Consider the following 15,492-nt stretch of genomic DNA (forward strand, 5'->3'; position numbering starts at 1 on the left):
ACCATAATCACATTTGAGTGTGTGTGGTGCAAAACACCAGCATTAGACTATGATTCAGTCTAACACTTTATATATCGTATTTTTTTCTCTATAAGACTCACTTTTTCCCTCCTAAAAAGTAAGGGGAAATGTGTGTGCGTCTTATGGAGCGAATGCAGGCTGCACAGCTCTCCCAGAAGCCAGAACAGCAAGAGGGATTGCTGCTTTCACTGCGTAGCGATCCCTCTTGCTGTTCTGGCTTCTGAGATTCAGAATATTTTTTTTCTTGTTTTCCTCCTCCAAAAACGAGGTGCGTCTTGTGGTCTGGTGCGTCTTATAGAGCGAAAAATACGGTAGGTTAATGCACAACAACCAAAGTATCCTGGGCATTCTGTTTCACAGAAGCCTATTTGCTTGTAGTAGCTATAGTTCTGAGGCACCAAGAATTAGTCTAGTCCTTTCAATAGCACACCTGAAGCTTCCATTGCTATTTATCTATTGACTGCCCATAGCAGAGAGCTGGAAGTAACAGCTAACAAAAGGAGTGGTACCAGCACCACCATCAACGCTGGTGAGAAAGATGGAACAGCTCTCCATGTACACATAAAAAATCACTGGAACTGACAGCTGATACAGCCACGCAGAGGCTTCTGTACACCTGAGGTGGGTGGGTTAACAAGTTTCTTAGCTGAAGACTGGTCTTGCTCCTCATATCTTTTCCTTCTGCTTCACATTGTGTGGTAGTCCTTCTCTCTGCTTCATAGCATGGTGTGGCAAATAGCATCAAAGGCTATAAAGTTTAAGGGCTTGCTCACCGTGCATGAGAATCACTTGGCTACTCATCAGTTGCCACAGCTGACTGTGACCTCACAGGAAAACTTTTCATTTGATGTGATTAGAGCAGATCTAAAAGTTCTCCCTATGGTGGCCTTTCTGCACATTCTGTGAAAAATATATTATATAGCTGTTTGCGACTGTTAAAGCCCCAAATGGCTTAGGACTGGGACACCTTTTCTATGGCTGCATAACTCTCCACCTAAGGAAGCTCACTTTGCCCCCTCTTTGGTTGCTTTCTGTCCTCACTATGCGAGGGTCTTCTTTTGCAGTAGGCATCTAACCTGCCAAGTCATTAGTGATAATCTCTCCTGAAATATCCAATACTTGAAGTGCTTTACCTGCTGCAACTACTTTATCTGTCTACAGGGTGCCAATGTGGTGCCCCCTAGATGGTTTTGAACTCCAGTTTGCATCACAACCAGCTATTGTTATGGCCAATGATCAGGGATGATAGGAGATGTAGTTCAGCAGCATCTGGAAAAAGCACCATGTTGGTTACCCCTCGTCTATTAGTTTGCATTTTTAACTGATTATTTAAATGCTTCTTCTGTCATGTGGCAAACCACCTTGAGTGTCTTAAAGGAAAAAGCAAGGTAAAAACATTTTTTTATAATAATAAATAAATAATGTGACAGGTTTCTGTCTCTACAGTTTTTGGCATTCCTTTTCAATTCTACTTGATAAAATTAATTTTTTTATTATTATTATTTAAAACAGAGGCAGCTTCCCTTCTTCAGAATGACAGTGTATGGGCTAGGAGCCTGAATGTGGAATGTCCCAAATTCAAAGAATTGGAATTTTGTTTTGGTCATTATACTAATGATATGCACATTCCACAAGAGGAGTGTTTGACTGGCCCAACAAAGGAGCGACTGTAGCTATTAACCAGCCACTCAATGGCCAGCTTGATCTAAAGTTGCTGACTTGGTGTGTCAAAAATGGATCCCATGAGGCCATGTTCTGTACCTATCTGTGGAAGACAAAGAGGCAATTCAAATGTCCATATGGAGAATATGGGTTGACTGGAACCAGGAGGAATTTGGTTCACAGTGAAACCACTGTGTGTTTGCTTCACCACAGGCACAGTTTTTGCCACTCAGCTCACATTGACCACACCATAATCCCTCCACTTCTGGAACTTTTCCAAAAGAATGGTAAATGTGGTTTGGGTTGCCAGCTAGGTCCGGGGTAAAGCAATCACACACTTCCCCATGTTAACAAACCCTGCAGAGATCCATTCACCTGGCTTTCTCAACCTTCCAATATGTCCCTCTTGAGGATGAGGACTGTAGCTAAAGTTCTGCTTCTAGCTATAGCATAGCTGAACGGCAAGCACAGCATTCAGTAACGAAGAGGTCAAAGGGGATTCCTAGAAAGGTTCATTTTATTAGACATCCACTCCACTGAAATTCAGTAGTTGGTTCTCTCTGAATTCCTCTGTCCATTGCTCTGCCAAGCACAACAACAAATTCAATAATGGAGATGCGACCTAATCTCCTTCAGTCAGCTGGATTTTAAAAATGTCTATATATATACACATATACACACACACACACAATTCTGATGGGCACTTTCTTGTGAGACACAGCCTTACAGCTTTATCTTGCATTAAAATAGTTTGGGTCTCTATCCCCCTTGAACGGTGGGAAAGTCAAGGCAGCCTTTCTAGGGTCAGATGCCATACCTTCCGGGAATATCTGCACTGTGAGAATGAGAGCGTTCCAGCTTGTCACTGTGTTTGTCATCACCCAATCGCACAAAACAAAATAGTCTTTTGCAGGCCCCCTTTGGTTCCATATGGGCAGGGGGAAGAGGTACCTTTGCAGAAGGACCATAGCTCAGTGGTAGAACAGGCTCCTTGCATTCAAAAAATCCCAGGTTCAAGCAGGTATGAGCTAGGAAAGACTCTCTATGAAACCAGGTAGGGCTGGGAGATACCCCTGTCTGAAACTCTGGCGCTATTGCCAGTTACTACAAGCCATATTGAGCTAGTTGAACTATGGTCTGCCTTCACAGCTTTCTATGTGTGTTATTAGGCAAAGGTGCTCTTTTTTAAATTCCAAAGTTTGGGGCCATTGCCAGCAACGTGCTCACATCTACTCATTTCCTTAAAAATAAATAAATTAAAATCATATTTAAAGTATTGTAGTGGGGTTAGCAAACTTTGTTAATATTGAGGGGCACATTTTCTCAGGTGTCAGGGGCTGTGTGCTGGCAGGGGGCAGGACTAGAACTATATGTGGGTGGGTCTACACCTTCTCTCTCATCCTCTCTCATTCTCTCTCTCTGGCACTCCTTTTTCTCTTTCACTCCCTCCTCCATTCTACCAAACAGGTTGCTGGCACAAGAACAAACCACTCTTGCCAGAAGTCTAAAACTATCCCTTGCAGAGGGATTTTGAAATTAGGCCGAGGGCCACATTAAATCAGGCTGAGGGCCACGTGCAGCCACTGGTTGCCCACTCCCATCTTACAGGAAGCCTTCAATCCTTTGCCAGCAAACCAGCCAAGAGATGTCAAGATCAGAAAGCCAAGTAATTAAGACTTCATATGGCGAAACCGCTGTTCATTCCTTAAGCATGAAAACATGAATTATTTTGCTTCCAGTGTGTCATCAGGTATATGACCTCATTGTATGAAAATATTATATTTAATTCAGTCTGACGTATCTGCGTCCCATCTTATTCCCCAAAAGCTCAGTTGCATAGATGGGGTGGTATTCAACTAAATAACTGAACTCATGCAAGGATTACCACTAGTGCAATTTCCTCCCCTCCTCCCCCTGCGCTTGCCATCTTCAGATCCTCCCTGGACGGTTGGTGGAACCCCCAGAGCAGATTTAGGAGGCACACAGTGGTTGCGGGGGGAGAGGAGAACATTATATTGTGCAAATAGAAATCCTTGTGCTGATGGAGAATTAGCCTTAATGCTACGTTAAATACAACCTCACATTTTACCCCAGACCTCCCACTCCGAGCCCTACACTTTGTCAGTCACTCTGGCCTCCTCTTGATGTTTCTACTCAAGATTTACTTGGTTTTGTTGCCTGTAATAGAGGAAGGGGTTGCAGGTGTCAATGACCTTGCAAATAGACGTGGAAATGGCGAGAAGTTCCAATGGCTATAAAAGACATCTGTGAACTCCGCTGTCAGAGGCAGCATGCCTTAGAACACCGGTTGCTGGGAATCACAGATGGGGAGAGTGCCATTTTGCTTGTGTCCTGCATGAGGGCTTCTCAAAGGCCTCTGGTTGGCCTCTGTGAGAACAGAGCGTTGGGCTGGATGTGTCCTTGGCCTGATCCAGCAGGGCACTTCTGACATTTCACACCCAGGAGATGTGTCTGTCTGGGAAATTTACCTTGAATTGGATAATAATTTGGTATTTATGGTCTTAGTTGCAAGACACAATAAACTGCAGGTAGGTTTAGCCATACCCCAGATTCACCTCCCATACTAGAAAATGGGTCGTCTTACCTCCCTGAAGCACAGCTTTCTCAAGCACTGATTTTGCAATGAAGTCGGTGGTTGCCAAATCTTCTGGGTTGCCTGAGGTACAAACCCAACGGAATGGTCCAAATCCCAAAGAAAAAATGTCACTGGGAAGGGAATATGTTTCACGATTAGAAGATAGCTGAAATTCCTGCCATATTTATCCTGGCAGTTAGCAATGCTTTTCTTTCATTAACTGAAGATGAAAGAATTCCAGCTATTTTTAAAAAACACACACTAATCCAAACACTAAGTTCTTTGGGGCATTATTTTTGAATTTCCACCAAGGCTTTACAGATGTAAGCTACTGTTTCTGTCTGTGGGTATCGCACCTGCCATAAGCACGTTCCGACAGAAGAACAGGGAGGTTTATGTGAAGAAGCAACCAGCAAATTTCTTCTACTCAGAGTAGACCCATTGAAATTACAGGCAACAACCATTTCCTGCAGGGCTTCTCTTCCCAGCCCCTGCATATGTTGGCAGGGCATGCATAAGCACGTTTAAGTGAATTTATCCCCCATTTCACCCTCTTCCCAGTCCAAAAGGACCCACACATCTGCAATTATGCATCAGTTGGACGCACCTAAAATGGTTGTCACCTGTAATGGACCTAGGTTAGTCATGTCCATTCATTTCAATGGGTAGAAGAACTCGGTTGGATACAACACATATTTTATACTTCAACTACATCCACAGTTAGCAGCTAGGGTGGGTTTAGTAATTCCTGGTTTAGTAATGTAGCATGAAACCAGGAGCGCAGGAAAGGAATGCAGAAAAGGCAGGGATTTCCCTCTTGGAATGCCCTATGATTTACATTTAAGCTGAGTTAGCTGGTCTATATTCTCTGGGGTGTAAAAAGAAAAAAGAAAAGTGGGGGAGTAAGTTCAGTCTTGGAACACACTGCGTTTCGTCTCTCAGGTGTTTCATCTCTCTTGCCTGATTCTCTCATTACACTGGTACCTCGGGTTACAGATGCTTCAGGTTACAGACGTTTCAGGTTACAGACTCCGCTAACCAAAAATAGTACCTCAGGTTAAGAACTTTGCTTCAGGATGTGAACAGAAATCGCGCAGCAGCAGCGTGGCAGCAGCAGGATGCCCCATTAGCTAAAGTGGTACCTCAGGTTAAGAACAGTTTCAGGTTAAGAATGGACCTCCAGAATGAATTAAGTTCTTAACCTGAGGTACCACTATACTTTCCTCCAGCTCAGAATTTGTCTGATAAATCCCCACCAGCTCTCTATACCTGTTCATATCCACATGACAGAGTGGCAAACGTGACGAGCTTCTCTATTCAAGGAGCTCACATTAGTGTTTAAAGCCCTATAGCAACTTAGGTCCCAAATATCTGAAAGACCACCTTCACTCCTACTGACGTTCTTGGGTGTTAAGATCTGCAGAGAGGGTTTCCCTTGGTAGTACCTTCACCCTCAAAAGTACAGGGAAGTAAAGCCCCCAAATTGTGGAAGACCCTTTTCACTGACATGCATTTAGCATCTTCACTTAACAGTTTTCTCCGTGTGCTGAAGATGCACTCTGGACTTTGACAACTAAGGAATTTTGTTTTATGGGACCGACCTCTTTCACTGAATTTATACTGTTCTGTTCTATCTGGAATGGTTTCATTTAGTTTTTATAACTCTGGTGGTTTTATCTGTTTTCATTATTGTATATTCTATTGTAATCTTCCCTGGGACTGTATGGTGAAGGGCAGCTAAGAAACCTTTTGTGAACTGCAGCTTTTAAGAACCCATCTTATAGCTTCTGGTCTACCGACAGATTACTTAATCACAAAAGACAATTCAGTTTTTATGAATATACAGGAATGACAAAAAATGGTCCCAAACAGGAAAACTCATTCAGTGTCTTTCTCTTTCTCTTCCTAATCCCCACCCAAAGCACAAGGCACCTTCACGTCTTCTTTCCACATTGGTGTTCCACATTTTATTCTCTCCTACATACCCCATAATGTGTTGGACGTAAGAAGGGTATCGAAATTCAGCTTTGTTGGCACCTCTTTTCTCGATGTCAGCACCTTTGGAACAATTTTAATACAGGTTTCAATTTAAAGTGTTGGGGTTTTTTTTACCTTTAAAGCCCTACACACTTCTTGTTGTTATTGGCTATGGAATTATGCTGCTTTGCATGTTGTGCTGGATATGACTGCCGAAAAATAGGATATAAATGGGATGATAAGGATGATGATGATTCAACCTTTTTGCCAGAGTTTCACAGACAGGGTTTGGGTGAGCAGGATTGGATAGCTCTCCAACTGGCTGACAGTGGAGCGTATTGGAAAAAGTTATACATTTTAAGTGCCACACAGTAGGTATTGCATGCGGGAGAAATTAACATGAAACTCACATGTGATTCTTCTTGAATGTGAGATCATCATATACCAATGGTTACATGCTTTTTCCTACACAGAAAAGTGCCCCCCTTTCCTGTAGAAAATGTGCAACATGGGGAGCACCCCTGTTCTTGGGATATGTTATCTGCTGTACTCGGCCAAATGCACTACTTGCTTAACTTATGCAAAAAGGAAAAGAGCTACTTACCAGCTCTCTGAGCTTCTAGAAGGAAAGCATTTCCATAATCCCAGAAAAACATTCCTTGATCAGAGAGCCTGTTGATGGCAGCCACTTGTCTCCTCAGACTGAAAATGGAAAGTTATAACGTTCTCTCAACACTATATGAATTTCCAGAAAGAAAAATTATGAGCATGCACTAGGCCCTGAAATGAATGAACCAAAGTCTGCCATGTCTTAATTGCAATGGGTCTACTCTGAGTAGGACTAGCATTGAATACCACCCGTTATTTACAGTCCTGTGTTTGATTTGCTTATTCTTTAAAGCACCCTGGGATCTTACGGGATAAAGGGCAGTTAAAAAGTGCAATTCATTAATTAAGACTGAGACTAGTCTAATTAACACTGTTATTGTGAGGATAACATGAGCCAAGGATACACTGCAAACTTGGAAGAAGGTAGGAAAGAGATCATCACAGTAAAATATTGAAATGGGTTTATTTATTTATTTGCATTGAAATTTATGAGGCACTTTTCCATCCGAAAGGGACCCTCAGAGTGGAATATTGGAGGGTGAAGGATAAGAGTTATAAAAGTAATGCAGTAAAAAGTCAATCAAAATAAATACTGAAAGAATAATGTATAAAATCCTAAGCTGCAAAAACAAAGAAAAATCCCCAAGCAATCCATCAATATAGTCAATACTGCATGCACATAAATAAAATAGTAGGGGGTAGTTTTCATCAGACATATAAAGGTCATTAAGGAAAGGGCCAGGTAAACTTCCCAGAGAGAATTCCAGAGAAGGCCCTTTCCTACATTCCCAACAGCCTCTGAAACTGTTGGTGGGACATGGATCAAGGTCTCCCATGAAGATCTCGGTAGATGGGTATGCAGCCCTGGCAAAATAATTTGTGTTCCTAAAAAGGTAACTATTAATTGACATAGGCTGACAGCAAGTGTGAGAGTGGGCAACCATGGTTTGGGGGCAATGACTGCCCCTATCATGTACAAAGTGATTATGTAGACTCGAAGTCTTCCCCATCTTGCTGTTTACCTTCATGCAGTCTGATATTTGAATGTCTTTTGAACCCAGAGAAGCTCTGATACTGGAAGTAAACCCAGGTGGGGAAGGAGGTGCTGGGACAATGGGAGCGGGGATGGTTTGCCCGATGTTGAATGCAACTTTATACTATTGAACTGTGGCATCTGAATATAGACTGCATTTTTAATCAAGACTTATATTGGCTTATATCTTGATCAGGTTCATAAAGTCTAAAATGGGCTTGAATTCACAAATGTTTCATGCCAGGCAGAGAAAACCTTGGCCATTCTCCTAAGACAAGGGGCCCCCCTTGATTTATAGCAGAAAACAATTCTCAAAGTCGTAAAAGCTGGAATTACAGACTAAGAGCGAGGACATTGACCTTACATGTTACAGAAGATAAAAACGCAGAGATAAACATAATTAGGAATGAGTAAATAGTAAAATGATACCATGGGCCTCTCTTAAACCTTGAGCTGTATTTTCTAAGGCCAGAGGCAAATGGGAAAAAAAAAACATCTAGCTGACAGAAAAAGAGAGCATTTTTAGGAAATCTTCTAAAAGCAGTTTCTTTCTTAAACTGAGAGAGTTAAAAAGAGCAATAAATGTTGGGAAAGGCAACTGGCTTGGCTGGGGAAGAAGAAGCTTCTTCCTATTTTATTTTGAGGCTGGAAAGGAAGGTGAAAGGGGGAGGTGTGAACTGAAGAGGTTTCTTTTAAAAGCTGTTTTTTACTGAGTTCCTTCCTTTCTACTTTGAGAAGCTTTATTCTTTTAAAAGGTTACCTATGATAATGTATGAAATATATTAGCTTAAATATATTGGCTTAAATGTAATTATGCAAAGGATTTAAGAAATGCTAGATTCTTATTTCATATAGTTGTAAGAGTTGTATTTATCCTGAAATTAAGTCAGCCACCAGCCTAGCCCCCCTGCCAGACAAGAAGACGCCATCCAAGCAGTCCTGATATATAGTTGCCAGACATTTGTTTAGAAACCTTCAAATGAAGGAGATCTTTCAATGTTGATGTGAAACTCAAGATCCTTGACATATGTTTAAGATAAAAATTTAAGATTAACCATTTGTTTTAGAAGGCAATAGGGCAAAGAGGGCAAGAGGTGAGCTGGTAATTAAGATTCCATGTAAGATATATTATTACTTATTTGTCATTTATAGATGTAACAATATATAGCTCTTTGTCTCCCTTATAAGGATAGAAGGAAATGGGTGTATCTTTTGTGATTGGATATAGCAGGCAGCCAATAGGAATTTCAACCAGGCTGATTGGACAGATGCAGCCACAGGAGGAGCAAAGGGGGCTGGATTAAGGGAATATAAGTGCTGGCCATAATGGCAGGAGGCCAGGCCAGAGCTTGGTAACCATATACCACTGTGCCTCTCATTTATTTGTCTGACAAATAAATTATTATTTTAATTTCTCTATTGCTGCGTTGAATATTTCATTCCAGCTAAGCGTTAACCACAAGCAGGGTGCTACAGAACCAGCTTCCTTGAGTGGCCTTCTCATCCCTGGAAAATTTGAAGTCAGAAATACCACTGGCCTCCCACATTCTAGAGAAGAATGGTTATCATTCAGGTAGGACATTTCAGTTTCTGACAACTCAGCTCTCCTCACGCACATGCTCTTTTTGTTCTTTAAGTCAAACCCTTTTCTCACTTCTGATTTGGGCAGACAAATGGATCTGCTGCCATGTTGCGTCTAATTTAAACCGTCAAATCTGTTTGACCTAGCATCAGTCGATCGGAGTGACTCCTGGCTCCCAAACCATCTTTTATGAAAATGAGACCTAACAGGAACAAGCTACAGGAAGAGAATCATTACCGCTAATCTATAGAGCCTAATTCCCTAATTCCCAGCTCCTGTGAGTATGCATTGGAAAAACAAGCAGCTGGCAATGGCTCAAAATCAATGCAGCTGGGTCACTTAACATTTGCAGCATTCTCAGAAATAAAACTCCTCTTCCTGCACAGTCATTTGCAGATTTGATTTTAGAACAAGGCTGAAGAAATGAATGACATTTCTGTAGCCTGCTTCGACCTTCAGCAAGGAGGATTCTTCTTTCTGGTGCATAGTTGTGCCCCTGAGTTTGTCATAAGTGTATGATGCTGATGAAGAGATATTCTTTCAGACTGAATTTGATATCCCAGTGTGCAGTTTCTGGTGTTCGGATTTTATGAATGTCATTCCAAAATCAATTCCACCCCCCTATAGCTAGCTAGCTAGCTAGCTAGACAGATAGATAGACCCCAAACTTAACTGTGTCTATAGAAGGAAAGTGAATATTACAAGAGACATTTGACCTCACAACAGAAGAAGAAGAGTTTGGATTTGATATCCCGCTTTATCACTACCCTAGGGAGTCTCAAAGCGGCTAACATTCTCCTTTCCCTTCCTCCCCCACAACAAACACTCTGTGAGGTGAGAGAGGCTGAGAGACTTCAAAGAAGCGTGACTGGCCCAAGGACACCCAGCAGCTGCATGTGGAGGAGCGGAGACGCGAACCCGGTTCACCAGATTACGAGTCCACCGCTCTTAACCACTACACCACACTGGCTCTCACACCACACTGGCTCTCACAATTTGTCTAACAAATTGTCACAAGAAAACTTGTGCAAATTATTGAAGTACCTCTCTTGCACTAGGGTTCGGAATTTCACAGGATTGCTGGACATGAGCTGGTTAGCCTCCTTAAAGCTCAGCTGTACCGGGTAGTAGCCTCCATTAAAAGGATTGTGACAAGATGTTTGGTCAGACCCCAAATCAGCTAGCAGTTCTCCAGTGGAATTGAATTCCTCTGCAAGCCTCTCCCTGCACACAGAAAAAGGAAAAAGTGGACAACTATAGGCCAGATTTTGGTATGGAAATAGAAAAGTAGATACCAGGAGCACCTAGACGAAACTTTGGTAAATTAGCCCCTTTGTATTGCTAAGGGATGGACTCATTGTAGGGAATGGCACAACCAACACTTCAAGCAGTTGTAAATCACAATGATGTCAATGACAAATACTTCAATCTCCCATTAAAATCAATGTGGCTGAAGTTGCGGGGAGAAATTTCATGACACATTTTTTATCAGAACTGCAACATGGTTTCCCCGCTGCTCCCCTGCTATCACAAGGTTCATTATTAGCTACTTACCAAAGATCTACCACATTCCCATGATATCCCAGACTAAGAGGCATTTTCTTCTTCTTTGCTTCTCTGTGTACAAGTCAAAAGGGATTAACTTTTAACAATTCAAAAGCAACTTAATTTTTAAAAATTCCATGTCATGATAGTTTTAGGTTTAAAAGATACTGAACAATGTTGCGGGGGGGGGGGAATGTTCAGATGAAGACTTTCAAGCAAATAACAATGTCTAAAATCCTCTTGAAGTTATAAAGTGAGATAAAACTACTCTCCTGACATGCTGCATTTTTCTCATCTACATCCAGGGACCTCTTTGTTCTTACAATCCCCTCCTTGACATCTGACCTGACTGCCTGCCCCATTTCTCTGTATGTCATTGGCTGATCTTCTCTGATGTCAAAGTGAGTATTCAGGCAGGGATGTCACAGATGTCCTGTAGGTACCAGAAACTGTTCTGGTCTTGAGGGCTTGGATTATTACCTTTAAGACTCTGAAGTGTTTGAAATTCCAAAAATGCAGGAATAACTCTTTTTAACAAATTAAACATGTACGAATCAAGACGGTACTATGCGTTATTGGATAGTATCTGGCTGATGCGAATCAGGTGAGAGGTTTGAAAGCAGGCAGACAGTTCTTGTTGTTACGTGATATTATGTTATGTGATATTTATGTTAATAGTGTGGTCGTTAGCAGTGATCTGTTTGAGCACTGGTGGAGGAAGAGGAGTGCGGGGGGAGTGCACCGCCCCCAGCAGTGCAACCCCGGTGGGGTGCCATCGCGGTTGCCCCCCCTTGCCTGTGCTGGGTGCCACGCCCCCGCTCCGACCCAACATCACCCTGGGCTACAGCATCTATGAGACCCTTTTTGATGGCAGAACGACTTCGGACGCTCGTCATGCCCCTGTGGGCGGTGAGCCACGCCCCCGGGATACACATCAGCTGCTCCCCCACCTGCTCTCCGCCCCCTGGCACCAGAGCATGAAGCTCCGCCACTGAGTGGGAGATCAAAGCAGTAAAGAATTCATTTATGTTCTGCTCCAAAGTGGAAAAATTATTCACACTAAGGCAGGTATGGGGAACCTGTGACACACACACCGTGTTGTTTTTCTCTAACTCCAATCAGCCTCAGTCAACATGGTAAATGCTCAGGGTTGATGGGAGATGTAGTTCAACACCTCTCAGAATGCCACAGGTTCCACACACCTGCACTAAGGCGGACATGGCAGAAGACGTGAGCCTTGATTGTGCTGAAAAAACAGGACAAGAATGTTACACATGCAAGTTCCTACTTCAAGGAATGTGGCAAGTTGCATGTGTCATGTTTTTCACCATTGCAAAGTCTTAAATTGTTAGCCAGTTTCTGCCCCTCTTCACTACACACCTTTAAAACAAATAGGGGAAACAGATGTCAGGACCAGCCCCAAGAGAGTTTTTTATTTTAGTGAGGAGCACTGACCTGGTAGTCACTCACTTCTGAGAAATGTGAGGTTAAGCACTAGAAATAAACCATAGCAGAGATAGGGCAGAGAGGGTTGCCTGCCCCAGACCTTTTCTCCACACTGCAGAAAAGTCCTTTGGTGGGATGTGGAGTTAATTAGCAAAACGCTAAGGAATGTGTTTATTGAGCCATACCTGAGCTGAGCAATACAGTGGTCCAGACTGCTAGTGATTTCCATCAACCATCCCTGCTGGTGGCGTTTTAAGAGGGCCGCTTCATCAACCTGAGAGGTTCCATTAGATAAAATTGAATAGAATTAAACAAGCAACTACTGAACTTTAGAATAATTTGCCTTTAATTGTTTATCTGATTCATTTCCTACCCTTTACCATAAGTCTCCGGGGCAGGTCACAGCAATTTAAAAATACAATATTAAAAACACTTGAAAACAAATTACAGTTGCAAGGATAGAATGGGTCTTAAATATATATATATATCCCAAGTGTCAAAGGCCAGGGTAAAGAGGTGCATATTCAGCATACAATGGAAACTATATAATAAAGATGCCATGTGGAGAGGGAATTCCTCAACCTAAGGGTTTCCACAGGGAATGCTCTTGCCCAGATCACCCTCCACCCCGAACTTCTGAGGGAAGGGGAACTAAAGACTGCTCTCTTTGCTGATCTTAACACCTGAGAGGGTCTGTAGGGAATGAAGCAGCCTTTCAGATTTAAGGGTCCTAAGTCATTTAGGGCTTTAAACTCTATTGTGAGCACCTTGAATGTGGTCCAGAAATGATCTGGCAACCAACGTGAACAGCAGGTGACTGAGACCAGCGGTGTGTAGATCTGAGGCCTAGCCTGGGACAGGCCACTCCTAGCTGAAGAACCACAGATGATCAATCAGTGAGATTTCTGACCCAAGCAAATTTAGAAACAAGATTTTCTCTCCATCATCAGTGGTAAAATTACACGGGTCACTGAAGTCCTTTATTACCCTGTTTAACAGCATAGCTATAAAGCTGTTATTATAGTAAGGCCTGTTTCACATGAGAACATTTCAACTCCATGGGGAAACCTTTTATTGAGTGAGCATGATGTGCATGTCTGCCAACCACCATATAGCTTGAATTACAATCTGCCCAACAAAATTCTTGTTTGGTTAAGAAAAACAAATTCACATTAGCAAATCCTTTCATTATTGTTCGACCTCTTTTTGTTGTTGTTTTAAAGCCCAGCTGCTGGTTTAAATGGATGGAAGCATTTTTTTTCAGCCAGTCAAGGTCTAGGGCTGGAGTGGGTAAGTTAGTGCGCAGTTCACTTAAGACCACAATCCAAAAGAGAATAAAATGCATGTAACCCCACTGAAAATCAATGGGTTTAAGCACACTTAAATCAGTTTGGGGTTGTGGCCTAATGTTCTGTGTCAGTTTTCACTGAGGGGTTCATAACCTTTAGATAAAATGATGAATTGTTTAACAGTGCGATCCTAAACTTATCTCTTCAGGTGTAAACCCCATTAAGTTCAATAGGGTTTACTCCCAGGCAAGTGGGTACAATACTGTAGCTCGAGGCATTTGCCCCTCTCTAAGCTACTGAAACCTTAACTTTTGCTAGAGTTTCCTTGTAAGCTCTATCTTCTTAAAACCCAGTTGTTCATTAAAATGCCTTAACAAAATCACAAATGAGAGGGAAGTACAGGGAGTGGCCACATAAGAAAGGACCTTTTCAGGGGAGGTTGATTTTTTAAAAAAAAACTAAGCAGAAGCATGCAAATAAACATACACTTACCTCAGCAATAATTCCCACACAGCCAGCAATGACTGCAGCCTTGGCTTGAGCGCCACTCATTCCTCCAAGGCCAGATGTGACAAAGACTTTCCCAGCCAGATTCTCCACTCCCAAGTAGCGACGGCCTGCATTGAGCACTGTTAGCTAAGGCACATTGCAAAAAAGGGTGGTGACTGTGCATGGTACCCTATGGTGTCATTTACCAATGGCAATACTTCTATCGTATCTCCATTTGTTTATAATTTGCACTTCTCATTTCATCTACTTAACAGAACTTTACATGCTCAAGAGTGAGCATGTAAAGGCCTGAAACAAAGCAAAGGAGGCTTCAGTCCAACCACTCAGGATCAATTACAGGCAATTAAAACAGGAGAATACATTTCATTTTCTCCTACGCTTCTGTGTGAGCTACTGCTCTGGTTGTCCTTCCCATTTGGAAGGTGACAGTTCTGCTGTATTAGTAGTGCTTTGGTGGCGGTGGAAAAATTCTACTCTCATGCACCTGATGCAGAGATAGGGCAGAATTGCCTGCCCCCAATGGGCCTTATAGAAGCCTATATCAGGTAATGGTTTTTTTCACAAAGCAGTTCCCTTGCAGCACCCAGCTTGAGAGTTGGTGGCTTATATACGTTACAATGAGCAATGTGTCGCATGGGGCTTGTTATGCATTCAGTGGTCTGTGTTTGCCTGAGCTTGAGTCTGGACTAAGGATGCTGAGCCCCTGTGTTCTGATTTGATACATTATATCCAATCACAGAACATTTCAGGATTGGGGCCTCTGCCATTGGCCCTTAAACTCTGACTCATGATTCGCAGCTAGGTAGTTTAGACAGCCAATCACGTTGGGAGTGGGAGTGGCCCAGGCCTTGAGAAATGTATATAAACAGTTGTTTTGCCCCTGTTGTCCAGTTCAGTAGTTTAATAAAGGTTCTTGCTGTTATCACTGTGTCTTGCCGGAATGCACCTACACTTCAGCACTTTAGAGCAGAGAATGGAGCAGTGGGTCAGCTCTGCATTTGTTGTTGTTGTTGTTTGTTAGAAATACTAAATAGATCTTTATTCAGAAGAGAACTGATGCTTCCTTTTTCTACAAATGATACATTCTGCCCAACAGTGATAGTGAGCAGTTCTTACCACAGTTCCATGGACTATTCCCTGTGGTCCAATGTAGCAGTAGCTACCTGCTGTCATCTGTCCATACCTGTCAATAGGAGTGAATGCAAGGCAGTTTTTTCAGTCA

At 42.4% G+C, this 15,492-nt stretch overlaps 1 protein-coding gene across 1 annotated transcript in view; it reads right to left on the bottom strand.

Moving 5' to 3' along the window:
• Window positions 1-15,492, bottom strand: part of UROC1 (urocanate hydratase 1) — a 49,641-nt gene that overhangs the window by 16,656 nt on the left and 17,493 nt on the right. Inside the window, exons 7-14 of the mRNA XM_028719235.2 lie at window positions 15,387-15,453; window positions 14,253-14,396; window positions 12,657-12,745; window positions 11,035-11,097; window positions 10,525-10,704; window positions 6,861-6,958; window positions 6,265-6,337; window positions 4,289-4,410 (exon numbers count right to left, since the gene is read on the bottom strand). Of these exons, the coding sequence (XP_028575068.2) occupies window positions 4,289-4,410; window positions 6,265-6,337; window positions 6,861-6,958; window positions 10,525-10,704; window positions 11,035-11,097; window positions 12,657-12,745; window positions 14,253-14,396; window positions 15,387-15,453 (836 nt within the window). The remainder of the gene's footprint in view (window positions 1-4,288; window positions 4,411-6,264; window positions 6,338-6,860; window positions 6,959-10,524; window positions 10,705-11,034; window positions 11,098-12,656; window positions 12,746-14,252; window positions 14,397-15,386; window positions 15,454-15,492) is intronic.

This window comes from Podarcis muralis, chromosome 2, assembly GCF_964188315.1.
Source record: "Podarcis muralis chromosome 2, rPodMur119.hap1.1, whole genome shotgun sequence".
NCBI classification, from domain to species: Eukaryota; Metazoa; Chordata; class Lepidosauria; order Squamata; family Lacertidae; genus Podarcis; species Podarcis muralis.